This window comes from Corvus kubaryi, unplaced genomic scaffold (genome assembly GCF_017639235.1).
Source record: "Corvus kubaryi isolate FWS band 111438036 unplaced genomic scaffold, C.kubaryi_AGA036_p1.0 37387, whole genome shotgun sequence".
NCBI classification, from domain to species: Eukaryota; Metazoa; Chordata; class Aves; order Passeriformes; family Corvidae; genus Corvus; species Corvus kubaryi.
This window is the reverse complement of record NW_024581129.1, coordinates 13,678,592-13,694,759: the sequence shown is the minus strand read 5'-3', so window position 1 is coordinate 13,694,759 and position 16,168 is coordinate 13,678,592. Positions and strand designations below refer to the sequence as shown.

At 68.9% G+C, this 16,168-nt stretch overlaps 3 protein-coding genes across 6 annotated transcripts in view; 2 read left to right on the top strand and 1 right to left on the bottom strand.

Annotated features, from left to right (window-relative positions):
- The window catches only part of CORO7 (coronin 7), a 35,908-nt gene extending 31,177 nt beyond the window's left edge, over positions 1-4,731 (top strand). For all 3 annotated transcript variants that reach the window (XM_042037713.1, XM_042037714.1, XM_042037715.1), the window contains 19 exons: positions 523-577; positions 753-810; positions 893-1,038; positions 1,489-1,584; positions 1,661-1,813; positions 1,935-2,067; positions 2,145-2,320; positions 2,395-2,503; positions 2,591-2,677; positions 2,771-2,913; positions 2,991-3,095; positions 3,221-3,306; positions 3,382-3,523; positions 3,632-3,721; positions 3,799-3,915; positions 4,000-4,135; positions 4,243-4,334; positions 4,417-4,503; positions 4,587-4,731. In XM_042037713.1, the coding sequence (XP_041893647.1) occupies positions 523-577; positions 753-810; positions 893-1,038; positions 1,489-1,584; positions 1,661-1,813; positions 1,935-2,067; positions 2,145-2,320; positions 2,395-2,503; positions 2,591-2,677; positions 2,771-2,913; positions 2,991-3,095; positions 3,221-3,306; positions 3,382-3,523; positions 3,632-3,721; positions 3,799-3,915; positions 4,000-4,135; positions 4,243-4,334; positions 4,417-4,503; positions 4,587-4,592 (2,017 nt within the window). In that variant the 3' untranslated portion in view covers positions 4,593-4,731. The remainder of the gene's footprint in view (positions 1-522; positions 578-752; positions 811-892; positions 1,039-1,488; positions 1,585-1,660; positions 1,814-1,934; positions 2,068-2,144; positions 2,321-2,394; positions 2,504-2,590; positions 2,678-2,770; positions 2,914-2,990; positions 3,096-3,220; positions 3,307-3,381; positions 3,524-3,631; positions 3,722-3,798; positions 3,916-3,999; positions 4,136-4,242; positions 4,335-4,416; positions 4,504-4,586) is intronic.
- Positions 4,732-5,103: 372 nt separating this feature from the next.
- Positions 5,104-8,009, top strand: PAM16 (presequence translocase associated motor 16). 2 transcript variants are annotated; one of them, XM_042037740.1, is made up of 5 exons: positions 5,104-5,312; positions 5,902-5,986; positions 6,514-6,653; positions 7,030-7,095; positions 7,245-8,009. In XM_042037740.1, exons 1-5 carry the CDS (start codon positions 5,310-5,312, stop codon positions 7,329-7,331), a joined length of 381 nt encoding a protein of 126 aa, XP_041893674.1. In that variant the 5' UTR covers positions 5,104-5,309; the 3' UTR covers positions 7,332-8,009. The 2 variants fall into 2 exon arrangements, with proteins under 2 accessions (XP_041893674.1, XP_041893673.1); XM_042037739.1 differs by lacking the exon at positions 5,104-5,312 and having other exon boundaries at positions 5,752-5,986.
- GLIS2 (GLIS family zinc finger 2) lies at positions 7,955-12,555 on the bottom strand. The gene is made up of 5 exons (XM_042037723.1): positions 12,020-12,555; positions 11,412-11,588; positions 10,822-10,955; positions 10,129-10,247; positions 7,955-10,021 (listed from the first exon to the last, which is right to left on the bottom strand). Exons 1-5 carry the CDS (start codon positions 12,380-12,382, stop codon positions 9,234-9,236), a joined length of 1,581 nt encoding a protein of 526 aa, XP_041893657.1. The 5' UTR covers positions 12,383-12,555; the 3' UTR covers positions 7,955-9,233.
- Positions 12,556-16,168: the final 3,613 nt, after the last annotated feature.

Genomic DNA, 16,168 nt, shown 5'->3' with positions numbered 1-16,168 from the left:
GCACAGCCGGGCCGCAGGGCACTCCCGGGGCTGGCCGGCTCCACAGGTGCCGGGGCAGGCGGGCGGTGAGCTGGGGTGTGCCACGCGCCCGCCCCGAACTGGCCAAGCCGGCCGGGCCGGCCTCGGGGCAACCCTGCAGATGCCAGAGGCTTCCCCGAGCGAGGCCGGGTGCCGTGGCCGGGCACAGGGAGCAGGGCAGGGAGCAGGATGCCCCAGGGCTGGGCACGGCTTCACAGCGGGCACTGTGCAGCCGGGGCTGGAAGCAGGTGGCAGTGACATCCTGCTGCCAACCTGCCAGCCCAGGGTGGGACAGTGAGGGTTGTCATTTGGGGACCAGCCCAGCACCCTGCAGCCCCCAGCACCGGTGCTGCCCTCCCATCACAGCATGGCCTGATCCTGCCCCACACTTCCCCAGGACCGGGTTTGGGGTGTGCACCAGTGGGGGAACAGGATGCAGCCCCACATCCGTTGGGGTGCTGTGCCCATGGGGGCCCCCGGCTCAGCACCCCCCTTCCCTTGCAGGGTGACCATCCCGCTGTACGACGCCGACACGGGGCTGCTGGTGCTGGCAGGGAAGGTGAGTTCCCGTGGCTGGAGGGTTAGGGAGGCACTGGGGGGACAGGAGGATGCAGGGGGGTGTAGTGAGGTGCATGTGGGTGCACCAGTGGAGTACAGGAGGGTGCATGTGGGTGCGCCAGTGGGGTGCTTTGTACAGCCCTGCTCATTCCCTGTCCCCACCACCTTTCTTTCAGGGAGAAAACCTCCTGTACTGCTTCGAGGTGGCCCCCACACAGCCAGCACTCACCCAGGGTAAGCAGGTCCTGTCCCACCATCCCGGGGGGCTCACCACTGCCTGGCCACCCACCCCACAGTCACCCTGCCTGTCCCCCAGTGACCCAGTGCCGGACAGAGGGCAGCACGTGGGGCCTGGCAGCTGTGCCACGCCTGGCCCTGGATGTCATGGCCTGCGAGGTGCTCCGTGTCCTGCAGCTCACTGACACCGCCCTTGTCCCTGTCAGCTTCCTGGTGCCACGCAAGGTAAGGAGGCCCTGCGGGTGGCACTGTCCCAAAGGTGCCTGGTGTCATCTCACGGGTCACACCTCACCAGCACTGGGTGACAAAAAGGACCTGGCTGCAGTGAGACCCCATTCCCCAGCCTGGGAACAGCAGGAATGGAGGTCAAACCTGGGTGCTGATGGTGGGTTGCAGAGTCTGGTTACTGGATTTGGGAAGCTGGGTGCTGCATGCAGGATTGGGGTGCTGGAGCGTGGGTGCTGACAGCTGGGTGCCACTTGCTGGGTGCTGCTGTGCAGTGGGTGCTGCTGTGCAGTGGGTGCTGGGCACTTTAAGCAGCTGAAATTTGGGTGGTGGGTAGTGGGGTCTGGGTGCTGGAAATGTCTGGGGGTGTCCAGGGGTGCCCCAGCTGCGGCAGGACAGAGGCTGTGGGATTTTGGGAACACCTACCTCGCCCCATCCCCTCTCCCACAGTCTGTCCAGGAGTTCCATGAGGATCTGTTCCCTGACTGCACGGGGATGCTGCCAGCCACCGATGCCCAAGGCTGGTGGGCAGGGGACAGCCAGCAGGTCAGTGTCATCCAGGGGGGGTGTCCTTGCTGGTGGCATTGCCACTGTCCCATGCCCACCGTTGTGCTCAATGCAGGTGGGGAGGGTGAGCCTGCACCCTGCACGGAGACCCACGGAGACCTTCACGTCCCCCATCATTGCTGGCACCAGCCCCACCAGCACTGGCCACACAGACACCGGCACCAGCCACACCGATGCCGACACCGGCCACACTGATGCGGACCAGAGTGTGAGCACGGGGCGCTGGAAGAGTGCTCTGAATGCTGCGGGGTCGGGTCCCTGCTGCCCTCATCCCACAGGCCAAGGCTGGGGTGCCAGCACCCCCTGCCCACTGGCTCTCTCTCCCATAGGAAGCCAGTGGCTACTCCTCACCATCCTCACTGGCCTCACCAGGCAGCGCGGCCACCTCGCTCTCAGCCAGCACCGGCCCCTCCAGCGGCTTTGCCAGCAGCCCCAGCCAGAAGTCCCTGCAGAGCATTTTGGGTGAGCAGGCAGTGGGGTGGGCTCGGGTGCCCCACAGGGGGGATTCAGGGCGCTCACCCACCCCTCGCCCGCTCCAGGGCCCAGCTCCCGCTTCCGGCACGCGCAGGGCCGGGTGCTGCACCGCGACTGCCACCTCACCAACCTGCGGGGGCTCAGCCTCACCACGCCGGGCGAGTGCGACGGCTTCTGCGCCAACCACCAGCGCGTTGCCCTGCCCCTGCTCTCTGCTGGCGGCCAGATCGCCGTCCTCGAGGTACCCCGGTGTGGCATGGAGGCCGGCACGGTGCCGTGTGTGCCGTGCTGGTGACCCCCGGCTCTGTCCCGCAGCTCTCCAAGCCTGGCCGTCTCCCCGACGCAGCCGTGCCCACCATCCAGAATGGCGCAGCAGTGGCCGACCTCACCTGGGACCCCTTCGACCCGCGGCGCCTCGCTGTCGGTACGTGTGGTGGGGCCGGGAGGGTGCCCCAGCTCCAGGCGTGCCAGATCACCACATTAACCACTGCCCATCCCTCCTGGTGCACAGCGGGCGAGGACGCCAGGATCCGGCTGTGGCGGATCCCTGAGGGAGGGCTGCAGGAGACCCTGCGGGAGCCTGAAGCTATTCTCCGAGGTGAGGGGACACACTGAACACCCCAAACTGGGGACAAACCAGCCTGGTTGCACCCACAGCTGGGGACAACCACGCACTACTGAACCTCACCAGGTCACACGGAAAAGATTTACTCCATCCGCTTCCATCCCATGGCATCCGATCTCCTGGTTTCCTCCTCCTACGACATGACCGTGCGGATCTGGGAGCTGAGCGCCGGGCAGGAAGTCTTGTGCCTGCGGGGACACACGGATCAGGTAAGGGATGACAAATCCAGGGACACCTGAGAGGCATCTTTGGGACATTTGCAGGGGCACAACATCTGTCTCTCCAGATTTTCAGCATGGCTTGGAGCCCAGATGGGAAGAAGCTGGCAACGGTGAGCAAAGACGGGCGGATACGGCTCTACGAGCCACGGCGCAGCTCTCAGCCTCAACAGGTACAATCACAGCCCTGGGGACAGCCTGGAGAGCTGGGGGTGTGGGCAGGAAACCCTCCCTGTGGGCACATGACTGCAACCCCAGCTCTGTCGGAGCAGGCAGGGTGACCTTCACCCCCATGCAGGAGGGCCCAGGTCCCGAAGGGGGACGCGGAGCGCGCCTGGTTTGGGTTTGTGGTGGTGACTACCTCCTGGTGTCCGGCTTTGACAGGTAAAGAGGGGGATGCATGCCAGGGCAGGGGTCACCAGGGACGCTGTGCTTGCTCTCATTGTCCCCTCCCCACAGCCGCAGCGAGAGGAGGATCCTCCTGTACCGGGCACAGGCCCTGCCTGAAGGACCCTTATCTGTCCTTGGCCTGGACGTGGCCCCTTCCACCCTCCTGCCCTTTTACGATGAGGATACCAGCGTCGTCTTCCTCACCGGCAAGGTGAGAGCTTGCCCTCCAAAAAACTGTGGGGCTCCCTGCCTACAGCACCCCACAGTGTGGAGGGACCCTCCATGTCCCCTGACAGCCCCCATCTCACTCCATCCCCAGGGTGACACCAGAGTCTTCCTGTACGAAGTGACCCCCGAGCCCCCCTATTTCCTCGAGTGCAACAGCTTCACCTCCAACGAACCCCACAAGGTAAACGGGGGATGTGCTGCCTGTCTCTGACCCCCTACCTGTGCTCCCAGACCCCACTCACACCCCCACCCCACCAGGGCTTCGTCTTCCTGCCCAAAACAGTGTGCGAGGTGCGGGAGGTGGAGTTCGCCCGGGCGCTGCGCCTGGGGCAGAGCACCCTGGAGCCTGTGGCTTTCCACGTGCCACGCGTCAAGGTAGGTGGCGGGGGGGCCTGGGGCTGTATTTTGGGAGAGGGACAGGAGGCAGGGCACCCCCCTGAGCACCCCTTGCCCCCACAGAAGGAGTATTTCCAGGACGATCTCTACCCGCCGACCCGCATGTGGTGGGAGCCAGCCCTGGGTGCAGGTGCCTGGCTGGACGGGCAGGACGGGCAGCAGCGCCGCGCCAGCCTGCGCCCCACAGACATGGTGCCAGGTGGGTGCAGGGGCTGGGCGAGGACGCCTAGCCCTCAGGGATGGCTGGGGAGGGCTTTAGTCAGTGGGGTGAAGCTCTCCTGCCCCATGGTGACACCACTCTCACAGTGAGTGAGGCCCCAAAAGAAGCTCCGGCTCGGAAGTTCGTCCCTGCCTCTGTGTACCTGGAGGAGAAGACTGATGAGCAGAAGAAGGAGGAGGTGGGTTCTGGGATGACCACCCTGTGGCGGGGCCGGGGGTGATGCCCCGCGCCCCACGGCTCTGCCCGGCCTCTCCTCACAGCTCCTCAATGCCATGGTGGCCCGGCTGGGCAACAGGGACGACCCGCTGCCCCAGGACTCCTTCGAGGGCGTGGACGAGGACGAGTGGGTGAGTGCGGGAGGGGGGACACACGACCCCCGGGTGGGTCGCACCCGGCCCCGCCGTGCCCCTCACCCCTCGGCCTCCCGCAGGACTAGGCTGGAGCCGGCACCCCCAGGAGCTCCCGGGACCCCCCGCACCCGCCGGGCCCGGCGGGGGGACCAGGAGGGGGAGGAGGAGGAGGAGGCGCAGGGCCCGCCGCGGGCAGGACCCGCTATTAAAGCCGCTGCACCAGCACCGTGTCCTGCCGTGATCCTGGGACACCGGGGGGAGGACCCGGGGATGGGGGACACAGAGGGAACAAGGGGGCACGTGGACCGGGGGCGACACAGGGACCGGGGATGGGGGGACACAGGGACCGGCTCCAGGGGGACACGAGGACCGGGGTGACACAGGCACCGACAGCGGGGGGACACGATAACCGAGGGGAGCGCAGGCACCGAGGGGGACCGGGGTCCGGGGTATACAAGGACCGGCTTCGGGTGGACACAGGGACCGACACCGGGGGACACGGAGATCGGGGAGAACACAGGGACCGCCGTAGGGGGAAATACGGGGACCGGCGCCGAGGGGAAACAGGACGGGTATCGAGATAACACAGGGGCCGGGGATGGGGGGGACGCGGGGACCGGGGGAACCGGGGAACGGGGCCGGGGAAGTCGCGCCCCACCCGCCGGGCCTCCCGCGCGGGGAGACCGCCAGAGGGCGCTGTGCCTGCCGAGGGGACGCTCCGCCCGCGCCGGCGCCGTCTCGGTGTCCGCCGTGACCGTCACCCCCGGCCACGTGACCGCCGGGGCGGAAGCGGCGGCGGGGACATGGTGAGAGGGGACGGGGGGACGGGGCGGGGGCACTTCGGGGACGGGGGAGCAGAGGTGGGCTGGACAGGGGCCGGGGAGGGGCAGCGGGCTTGGGAATGTGCGAAGCAGCTGGTTCCGGGAGGGCCAGGGCCAGTGGAGAGAGGAAAGGGACGAGGGAGGGGGTCACAGGACCAGAGAAGGGGGAAGGGGGCATGGGGAGGGGTGACAGGGACAGAGGAGGGGGGACAGGGCCGATGGAAGGGAAGCAGGGACAGCGGAGGGGGTCATAGGACCAGGGGAGAGGGGACAAGGCATGGGGACGGGGGACAGAGACAGGGGAGGGGAGACAGGGCCTGGGGAGGGGACGGGGTCTGGGAAAGGGATCGTAGGGTGGGGGGACAAGGACAGAGGAGGGGAGACAGGGCATGGGGAGGGGGGACAGGGCCAGGCACGGCCATGACAGCAGCCAGGGAGGGTCAGAGCAGACCCGCAGGGAATGGGGAGAGGTGTCAGGGTCAGGGTTGTGCAGGGCCCGTGGGGAGGTGGCAGGGCAGAGGAGCCATGTGGGAACAGGGCCCGTGGTGGCTGTGACAGCAGGGTGTCCCCGCAGGCCAAGTACCTGGCACAGATCATTCTGGTGGGGGCCCAGGTGGTGGGACGGGCCTTCATGCGGGCGCTGCGCCAGGAGTTTGCAGGTAGGAGCTGGGATGCTGGTCTATGTGCTCCGTGTGCCCACACTGTCCTGCTGGGCACTGCTGCACATCCCCACCCTTCCCAGGGCATCCCAGTGCTCCCCATCCCCGGCCGTGCCCGCAGGGGACGCTGCCAGGTTGCTCAGGGTGACAGCACCCGCATCCCGGCACTGGCCTGATGGTGTTTCATCCCAAGCTGTGCTCCCAGCAGCCTTCCCAGGCTCCATCCTGGCCCTGGCACCGCTGCCAGGCTCCCAGAGATCCCAGCACCCCAAAGGGCAGAGCGGGATAATCCCTGGGATGTGGCAGCCCCAGCCCTGCCTTGCCTGTAGCAAACGGTGCCTGCCTTGTCCCTGCCACCTCCCTGCCACTGGGACGGCATCCAGATGACCCCAGGGGTGGCTGGATGGGGACAGAGGGGAACACCGGGGTCTGAGCACCTCAAAGTCCACAGGCTTTGCTGCCTGGCCCCCCTGAAGGCTGGGGGTGGCGGGGGCAGCGTGGGGGACTCAGGGCCTGGGTGTCTCCAGCGAGCCAGGCAGCAGCCAATGCACGAGGACGCTCCGAGAGGCCCCAGTCCGCTGCCGCCTCCAGGATCATCGGCATCAGCCTCCAGGAAGCTCAGCAGATCCTCAACGTCTCCAACCTCAACCCTGAGGAGATCCAGAAGGTAGAGCTTCCTCGGAGCCGGGGAGGGACGGTGCTGGCAGGGCCCTGTCCTCTCCAAGGGTGCTGCTGTGCATGGGGGTTACAGCTGTGCTGTCCTGGGCCCAGTTAATCTCAGTTTGAGAATTCCCTGCCCCAGCTGGAGCAGCCCTCTGGGCTTGGCCTCTGCATCTGCCCAGCAGGGCTGCTCAGGGAAGGGATGTGGGATCACTGGAGGTGCCCAGCTGGGAACATGGGGACTCACAAGGGGTGTCAGGCAGAGCCAGCCGTGTCCCCAGGATCACTCTTCAGCAATGCTGTGCGGAGTGGGAGGCTCCCAGGGCTTGGGAGTGGGAATGACGAGGGTGGAGGTGACTCTGACCCAGAGCTTCTCTCCGCAGAACTACGACCACTTGTTCAAGGTGAATGACAAATCAGTGGGAGGCTCCTTCTACCTGCAGTCCAAGGTGAGCACTGGGAGCGGAGGCTGCACCTTCCCCTGCCTGGGTTTTGGGACAGTCAGGTCTGAGTATCCCCGTGGATGAGGCAGGGAGAGCAGGGGGCACCTCATCCCTCCGTGTCACCCCATCCCTCCATGTCACCCCATGTCCCACAGGTGGTGAGAGCCAAGGAGCGGCTTGACGAGGAGCTGCGCATCCAGGCCAAGGGCGACAAGGAGAAGGGGCAGAAAGCCGAGACATGACTCCTGCCACCCCTGCCCCCCGTGTCCCTCACCCTTAACTTATAGGTAGCCAATAAACACCGTGTCCTCCAGCACCTGGCCTGGCTGCTCCACACCCGGGGAGGGAGTGGGGACCTGCCTGCCCAGCGCTGCCCCGAGGGATCCCAGAGGGATCAGCCTCTGCGAGGGGCTGCGTTTTCCCAGGGGAGGAGGAGGAGGCAGCTGGGGAAGAAGGGGTGTCCCCAGGGCATTGAGATTGCCAGGGCTCAAATGGCACTGGGGGAGGCTGCAGGAGCTATTTTTGGTGGGGAGGTTGGATGCTCTTGGATTGAGTGCCTGGCTACCTCTGGCTCCATACCCTGGGAGTGCTGTGCCGTTACCTTCTCCCCGTGTGGATGACTGCTGGGTCAGGGTGAGGGGCTGTGAGGGGACACGCTGTGGCTGTCCCCACCTGCAGCTCGCCCTGCAGACCCTGGCAGTTTCACTGGTGCTGAGGCTGCTTGAGCTGGAGGATGGGGACACAGCTGGGGGTCAGGCAGAGCCAGCCATGCCCCCAAGGTCACACCCATCCCCCCCTGCACCCCTCTGCCCCCAGCACGGGCTCCTCACCGCTGCCACCGTGACCACGGGACTGAAACAGGAACTTACTTCAACTTCACTTTATTGTTTTCTTAATAAACTTCCTCTCCCCTGGACGAATATAGTGTTACAGTCGTTAGCTTATCTCGTACTTGTGCAGTCCTTACACGCTACGCTAACAGCGATGGAGCCCAACAGGAGGAAAATAAAAACAACCCAGAAACTACGATAGAAAGGCACTTCGAGACCGTTAAAATACTGATGTCCTGGAATGTGCAACAACAAACCAACGAGGAGCGAGGAGACGTTTCACCGGCCGGGGTGGCCTGGTCGAGGGCCCGTGGCCATGCTGGGCAAGGGCAGCGCCGGGCGGCCGCCGGTGAGGGCAGGGAGACCGGCTCCCTGCGGGGCACGGGGGGCTCCTTCAGCACGGAAGGGCAGCACTTGGGGAGACCCCCGTGGCTCGGAGTGAGCGGGACGTACGTGTGACCCCCGGGGGAGGCTCCGAGCCGCGCCCGCGCTGAGGCTGGGCACGCTGCCCCACGGCCGGGGGCTCCCCCGGGAGCATCCCACCGGGGCATCCCGAGGAGTGGGTGCCCGGCAGCCGGTGCCGGCCGTGCCCGTGCTGCCCGCATGCGCTCGCGGTGCGTGGTTAGGTATGAACGTAGCTAGAGGGGGGCTGTGCCCCGGCGAGCAGCACACGCGGCCGTGTGCCTTGTCACGGGAGGGCCGGGGAGGCGGCGGGACGGGGGCGGCCGTGGGGAGGGAGGGAGGGAGGGCGCGGGCGGCGCCAGGCCGGCGAGTGCCCAGCCAGCTGGGCCCGGCAAGGGTGCCGTGGCCGCGGCACTGCCCGCCGCCGTGCTGGCCATGCCGGGTGGGATGGCACGGCCGGGCACGGCTCGGGACTGCGGGAGCGGGTGGTCCCCCGGCTGTCACCCCGCTGTCCGTGCGGCGGGAGCCTGGGGGCTGCGGCCCCCCACAGCAGCACTGGGGCCTCGGGCAGGGAGACGCCGAGTCAGCGGAAGCAGGAGAGCCCAAGCGGGACCCTGTCGGAGCAGGGGGCTGGTCGAGAAATAAATAGCGGCGTATCCGGCTGCCCAGGGCCGGGGGGAGCAGGGGGACCCCCCAGTGCCCCACCTGCCCCCAGCACGGGGCCGCAGCCGGCTCCGGCCGCCGAGGGATTATTGCTTTTCTCAGAAGAGTCCGTTCTTCTTTCGTGACGGGTAAAAGCACGAGCGAGGCCCCGCCGGGGCTGCACGGGGAGGAGAGGGCCATGCCCCCCGTCCCCAGGGAGCGAGATCTGCCCACGGGACCGGCGGCTGGCCCCGGGCATCGTCGGGCCCCTCAGTTGACAGCGGCGGGTTTGAGCAGCAGGGAGCCGGGGGGGATGAGCACCCAGCCGGGGGGCAGGGCCTCGGGGCTGCCCCCCGAGCTGACACCGGCCGAGAGGTCGAGCACGGCCCCCGGCAGCAGGGCCAGGCTCTCGGGGGGCACCCGCGGCCGCCCCGGCTCCGTCCTTTCGCCCCTCTCCTTCCGGCTCTCCAGCCCCTTGCCCGCCTTGGGCGGCCGCCCCTCAGCCCCGCTGCCCTTCTCCCCCTCGGCCTTGGCCCCGCCGGCCAGCAGCGACATGACGGGCAGCCCCAGCCCCGCCGCGAAGGGCGAGGGCAGCAGCGGGCTCTTGGCCAAGTTCAAGGGGCCGCCGTTGAGGGGCAGGACGGGGCCGGGCAGGCCGGGCAGGGCGCCCGCAGCCCCGCAGCCCAGGGCGCTGAGGTCGAGGGGTGCCGGTGCCAAAGGGATGGGCAGCGCCGGCAGCCCCGGCGGAGCGAAGAGGGCAGCGGGGTTGGGGATGACGAGCTGCGCCCCGTTAACGTAGGGCACCTCCGCCGAGCCCAGGGGCGTTTTGGGAGGCGGGTGGACCTTGAGCATCTCCGGGTGCTCAGGGGACACAAAATGGCCGTGGGCTTTGATGTGCTTGCGGAGGGAGCTGGGGTCGGTGTAGCGTTTGTGGCAGCCCGGCATCTTGCAGGAGTAGGGCTTCTCCACGTAGTGGGTGCGGGTGTGCTTGAAGCGATCGCTGGAGTTGGAGTAACGCTTGTTGCAGCCTTCGTAGGGGCAGATGTAGGGCTTCTCACCTGTGGGACAGCACCGGGTCTGTCGGGGGCACCAGCCCTGCCGTGTCCCCTGTGATCCCCCGAGCCCCCCGCTCCCCTGGTGAGGGCAGTGCAGGGGCTGCGCTGACCTGTGTGCGAGCGGTTGTGGATTTTCAGGTTCTCCAGGCGGGAGAAGCTCTTGTTGCAGGTGGGGCAGCGATGCGGCTTCTCGTTGGTGTGCGTCCGGATGTGGATCAGCATCTTGTACCTGCCGGGTTTGGGGCAATCACAGAGTCATGGAATGGGTTGGGAACACCTTAAAGCTTGTATCATTGCAACCCCCTGCCATGGGCAGGGACACATTCCACTATCCCAGGTTGCTCCAAGCCCCATCCAACCTTGGGCACTTCCAGGGATGGGGCAGCCACAGCTGCTCTGGGCAACCTGTGCCAGGGCCTCCCCACCCTCACAGGGAAAAATTTCTTCCCAAAATCCCATCTAAATCTCTCCTCTTTTAGTTTAAAACTGTTCGCCCTTGTCCTATCACCATCTGCCCGTGGAAGCATCGGGGAGGGAACGCTAGGGAGGGGGGTGAGCCCTGACTTCCAGGGCGAGTCCTTGCCCCGTGCCTTGGCTATGGGGTGGGAGGATGGGGACATCCAGGCCAGCACAGTCATCCAGCCCCCCAGGACCTCACCCCCTGCATGAGAGGGAGGGAGGGATGGACAGATGAGTGGATAAATGGAGAGATGGATGGAGGCTTCCCCTGCATAGCCCCAGTGCCAGGCTCCTGCCTCCCCACAGCAGAGACTCCAGAGGCCCCAGAGATCCCCCCTGCCCACCTGGCATTGAAGCCCCTGCCATGGCGGGCACAGCCCTCCCAGTGGCAGCAGTACCCCGCGTCCTTCTCGGGTTTGACGTGGAAGTCATTGACATGGTCCACCAGGTCTTGCAGGAGGTCGAAGAACTGGTTGCACTGTGGGCAAGAGGCTGGGGGTGAGGGAGCCCAGCGGGGTGGGCACCAAGGGGGGCCCATCCCCCCATCATGGCCAGCCCCTGCCCCCCATCCCATCCCAACTCCCACCCGCACGCCCTGCGCAGCAGCACCAGCATTTGGGGAAATGGAAACAGCCCTTTGCATGACCCCCAGCCCCATATCACCCCCCAGCACCTCTGCACAGCCCCCACCGCCCCATCACCACTTTTCCAGCCCTGCTTGGCCCCACAGCCCCAAAACTTGCCCACAGCCCCACAGAGCTCCACCATGGCTTTCCAGCCCCATGTCCTCTCCCCAGCCCCAAAATTACCCCGCGTGCCCCCCATCCTTGCAATGCCCATGTGGTCTCCCAGCCCCCCATCACCACCCCCAGACCCTCAAAGCTCCCACACACCGCCACCATAACCCCCGCAGCCCCCAGCCCTCCCTGCTGACCTTGGACCAGCGGCAGACGAGCTGCTTGGGCAGGGGCAGCTCGGGGGGGAGCCGTTTCTCCTTGCTGGGGGGCAGGAAGGCGGCAGGGGGCAGGTGCAGGGCCCCCCCAGCCCCCAGCGGCAGGAAGAACTGGAAGGAGCTGGGGAGGCCATCGATGTAGCGCAAGGACTGGAAATCCTGGAGCAGAGTCCGAATGGGGGAGCGGTGGGGGACAGGGCCAAGCTGCATGGAGACCCCCAGAGACCCCTCCGAGCCCTCCCAGAGACTCCCCCCAGCCCCCCAGGAACCCCAGAACCTCCCAGAGACCCCCCAGAGATCCCCCTTCCCCCCGAGATCACCCCAGGCTGCCCAGAAAACCCCTGGATCTGCCACCCCCCCTCAGGGACCCCAAAACCCCATAGAGGCCCCCCTTGACACCCCAAATAGACCTCCGAGGAGCCACCCCGGGGATGCCTCTGGGGTCGGGGACCAGGGGGGCCAGGCAGGACATTGACCCCGGGCTGTGTTTACACCGGCAGCACCGGGCACGCTGCCGAGATCGGGAACGCCGTCCGGGCACAGTCCCCATCGCTGGGGACACCTCGGGGGAGGGTCACGGCCGTACTTACGTGTGGGGTGAGGGGGCCGGGCAGGTCCCCGCTGCCCTGGCGCTCAGGGGAGAGCGACGCACTGCCAGCCGGAGACTCCCCCCCGGAGCGGGGCGAGAGGCTGAGGTCCACCACCGGCACGGCGGCCGGGAAGCGTCCATCCCGCGGCTCCACCAGCCTGGAGTGTCCCAGGAGCCCGGGGGACGGCGAGGCTGGCACGGCCCGGCGACCCGCCCGGCTGCCCCCTCGGCCATCCCCGGCCGGCGGGGTGTCCGGGCGCTGGGGAGCGCGGGGTCGGGGGCCGGAGGGGCCCCGCTTCTCGCGGGCAGCTCGCAGCTTGGAGATGCTCAGCTTGAGGTCCAGGGGCTCCTCCAGGGAATGCATGGTGCCGGGGTGGGCTCTGCGGGGGACACCCAGGGGTCAGTACAGGGGTGCGGGGCATCAGTGCCACCCAGAGCATCGGCCCAGCCCGGCCCCATGGCAATGCCCGCTCTGCCCCGGGCTGCAGGACACGGTGCTGGCACAGAGACCATGCCGTCCCTTCCGGCCACCCTGCCGCGGCCCCCTCCCGCAGCGGGCAAAGGGCAGGGCATGGCACCGGCCCCCCCCCCTCCCCCCCCCCGGCCCTCCGGGGTCCCCGGGGGGGCTCTCCCGGGGGGCGGGCCAGGCGCCTAGACCGTGACCAAACCTTGCCGGGGATTGCCAAAACCCCCTGGGCCCCCGCGGGGCGGGGGCGGTGGGGTCCCCCCATCCCCCCCCCCCCCCCACATCCGTCCCTCCATCCATCCGTCCGTCTGTCAGTCCCCGCGGGCCTGCCCCAGCGAGGCCTTTCCCAGAGGCAGAGGAGGGCGGTGGCGGCCATCAGCCCGGCGGTGACCCGGGCGGCCGAGCCCGCTGGCCCCAGCCCCGGAGGCGGCAGAGCTTCCTCCCCCGCCGGGGCCCCTTCCCCGCCGGCCAACGCCGCCGCTGCCGGGGCCGGGCAGGGGCTGCCGGCCGCACGGCGTGGCATGGAATGGCATGGAATGGCACAACACAATGCCACCCTCGTGGCTCGGCCGCCGCACATCTGGCGGGCAGCTGAGAACGGGCAGCTCGGTGCAGCAGTGAGCGGCCGAGCCAGAGCCGATGCGGTCCCCCGGCTGTGCCCCCGCGGCCACCCGCATCGCCCAGGGCAGGGTGGGGGCGGCCGAGGGGCCGTGTCGGGGGGCACGGCGCACCCAGCACACGTGGCAGCGGGGGGGCCCCCTCCGTCCCCACCCCGCCCCGGGGGGCCCGTCCCCCGCCCTGCCCCGCCGGAGGGGCCCCCCGCGCTGGCGGGGGTCCAGCCCGGCTCAGACGCTGAGGAATGCGGAGGAGCCGCGGGGGGCATGGGGCCCGGGCGGCGGGGCGGGGGACCCCCCGCCTGCACCCCTGTGCTGGCCGAGGGGCCGGTCCCAGGGGGGGTTCCTGTCCCAGGCTCCCAGGGTGGGAGGAGCTGCCCCACGGCATCTCGTCACCCTGAGCCTCCCGTGGCCGTGGGGTCAGCCCCATAGTCGGGTCCCTCCTCTCCAGTGGGGGGGGGTCCCTGCCTGAGCATCCACCTCCTCCCACCGCTGTGGAGGCTGCCCCATCTCAGTGGGACAGGGACAAGCACTGAGCTTTCCCGGCCATGGGGCCTGCCCACAGAGGGATCCTTCCCCTCTGGGGGGTCCTCACCCTGCGCCCCATTGCGGAATGTGCCCATGGGGTGTCCCCACCCAGAGCCCCACCATGGTCCTCGGGCTCCAGCAAACCCCCAAGTGCCCCACAGCTTGGTGGCACAGCTTAGGGACAGACAGACACAGGGGCAGGACCCCACAGCTGGGGTGTCACAGCAGGACCCCCAGCCCAGGGAGTGGGACAGGGTGCTGGCAGCCCCCCAGCCACGGTGGTCCCGCACTGGGGCCAGGCAAGGCGTCACGGCTGGTCCCACCACGACGGTCGTGTCCTCACGTCCTCAGGGTTGGGAGGTTGGGGGGTCCCGGTGCGGGCGGTGCTGGGTGGGGACCGCAGCCATCCCCGGGCGGGCCGGGTGGGAAAGGGGCCTCCAGCCGCTGACGCCAGGGCTCCCAGCGCGGCCGCGGGCGGGCGAGCAGGCGGCTGCCAAACCACGCGGCCTCGGGAAACGGGGCGCCGCGGGGGCCCCGCCGGGATGGGGACGGGGACAAGCCCTGCGGTGGCTTGGCCGGACGCCCCAGCACCTGCGGCCCCCGCGCGAGGCCCCTGCCCGCTCCTGCCTGCCCCTGCCTGCTCTCCCCCCATGGCCTCTCCTGCCCGCGCCAGGCGCTGCCAGCCCAGCCCCAGCCCAGCTTCCCCCCCGCCACACCAGTTCAAACCAGTCCGTCGCGGGGCTGGGCCCAGGGGCTTCCCAGTCCGGGTGGGGGCCGCTGGGATGGAGCCCGGGCGCGGGGGAAGTCCCCCCATCTCCACCAGTCAGGCCGGGGTCCCCTGGGCCCCCCACTCTGCCTGGCCGCCGGCACGGCTGGGGGACCCGGGGTGACCCCGGTACAGCCGGCGGGGTGCCAGGTCTCCAGGCTGCTGGCATTGCCGGGGCGTCGTGTATCCCCCTTCCAGCCCCAAACCCACCAGGAATAGCACAGAGGGACCGCGGGACAGAGGCTCCCGCGGCGCGGTGGGCTCGGGGATGGCGGCCGTGAGGGATGTCAGTGCCATCGCCAGCGGATGGTGACCCCGGGGCTCGGGGAGTGGGAGTGATGCCAGCGCTGCAGGCAGGGCTCGGTCTCCGCCGCCGTGGCAATTGGTAGCGGCAGGCTGGCACCGCCGCGACGGGGGGCAGTCCCCGGAGCCCCCCGTGCCAGGGCAGCGTGGGTGGGTTGGCAGGATGTGGGTCATTGTCCCCACGGCTGCTGGCAGGACGCGGGCCCCCGTGGGACCTGCCATCCCTCCTTGTCCCACTGCAGATGGTGCTGGCACTGCCACAGCGACTCCTCACAGGAGCCCACCGGTGCCTGACGGGTTTGTGGGGGGGTCACATCCTGCTGGTAGCTCCATCTTGTCACTGTGTCCCTCCAGCACCCGTCACCCCTCGCCAGCCGGGCTGGCGGCAGCTCCCAAAGGTGTCCCCAGGAGTGGACATGGCTGTGGTCCCCGAGCTGAGGCCGGTGCCACAGTTCCCCCTTCCCGGGCATGTGGAAGCCATAGGGATCCTGGCAGAGGGCTGACACCAGCTCCCTCCCACCCCGGGAGCAGCCCCACAGCAGTGCCGCCAGCACCAGGGCCCCTGCCACCCCTGCCTGGGGACGCAGCTGGAGCAGGCGGGGACAGCAGCAGGGTGGTCCCCAGCACCCGGCGGATCAGCACCCTGGGTGCGGCAGCATCGTCGGGATGGGGGCATATGGGGACCCTGGTTGGGGGAGGTGGTGACAGCAGGGTGACAAAGGCATGGGGAAGGGGAGGTGTCCACTGGCTGCAGGGCTTCTCCATGCTGGGCAGGCAGCGAGTGCCTGCAGCAGTGCCTGGGGACATCGGGGGCAATCTGCGGTCCCCGCCGCTGGCACCTCAGGGAGGGGGGGCCACACCGTCCTAGTCCCCAAAACACCCCGCAACGGCACAGCCTGGGCTTGGCCACCCCACGCCTCAGCCCCGCGAGGCCGCGGGACTGTCACCCCCCATGGTGGGGACTTGTCACTTCTCATGATGGGGATCGGGAGCCCCCCGCGAAGGGGACCGGGGTGACGGGTGGCTGCCGCGCGGTGGCACCGCGGGCGTGGGACCGGGATGGGGACGCCCTGCACCCCCCACCCAGTGCCAGCCCTCCCCCCCCCCCCCCCGCACCATGGGGACACTGGTGTGTCCCCGGAGGTGGCCGCAGCCGGGCAGAGCCACCCAGCACGTCCCCGCCGCAGCCCCCGCCCCACGGCCAAGGTCAGGACACCCGCCCGGTGTGCGGGGGGACGGCGGGTGACGGCCACCCCCCTGGCACCCACCGGGCAGCGAGGAAGCTCCCTCTCATCTCCCTTGGGGGTGCAGCGGGGCCACGTCTCCCCCGACCCGCTCCCTGGGCGGGGGGGCTGCAGGTGCCAAGGGACCCCCCGCACCCCCGAGGGTGGCGAGGAAAGGGCTCCCCGCAGGGTCTCCCCTCCCCCGACGGTGGCAGCATCGTCCTCATCCTCATCCTCCTCCCCTCCGCGG

What these genes read in the sequence shown, in the direction of transcription:
- PAM16 (XM_042037739.1), top strand. Translation starts at nt 5,788, where the DNA reads ATGGGGAGAGGTGTCAGGGTCAGGGTTGTGCAGGGCCCGTGGGGAGGT. An exon ending in GCTGCGCCAGGAGTTTGCAG is followed by an intron (nt 5,987 to 6,513) that starts GTAGGAGCTGGG and finishes GGGTGTCTCCAG; the next exon opens with CGAGCCAGGCAGCAGCCAAT. An exon ending in CCTTCTACCTGCAGTCCAAG is followed by an intron (nt 7,096 to 7,244) that starts GTGAGCACTGGG and finishes CATGTCCCACAG; the next exon opens with GTGGTGAGAGCCAAGGAGCG.
- GLIS2 (XM_042037723.1), bottom strand. Translation starts at nt 12,382, where the DNA reads ATGCATTCCCTGGAGGAGCCCCTGGACCTCAAGCTGAGCATCTCCAAG. An exon ending in TCGTCTGCCGCTGGTCCAAG is followed by an intron (nt 10,956 to 11,411) that starts GTCAGCAGGGAG and finishes TCTTGCCCACAG; the next exon opens with TGCAACCAGTTCTTCGACCT. An exon ending in GGCAGGGGCTTCAATGCCAG is followed by an intron (nt 10,248 to 10,821) that starts GTGGGCAGGGGG and finishes CAAACCCGGCAG; the next exon opens with GTACAAGATGCTGATCCACA.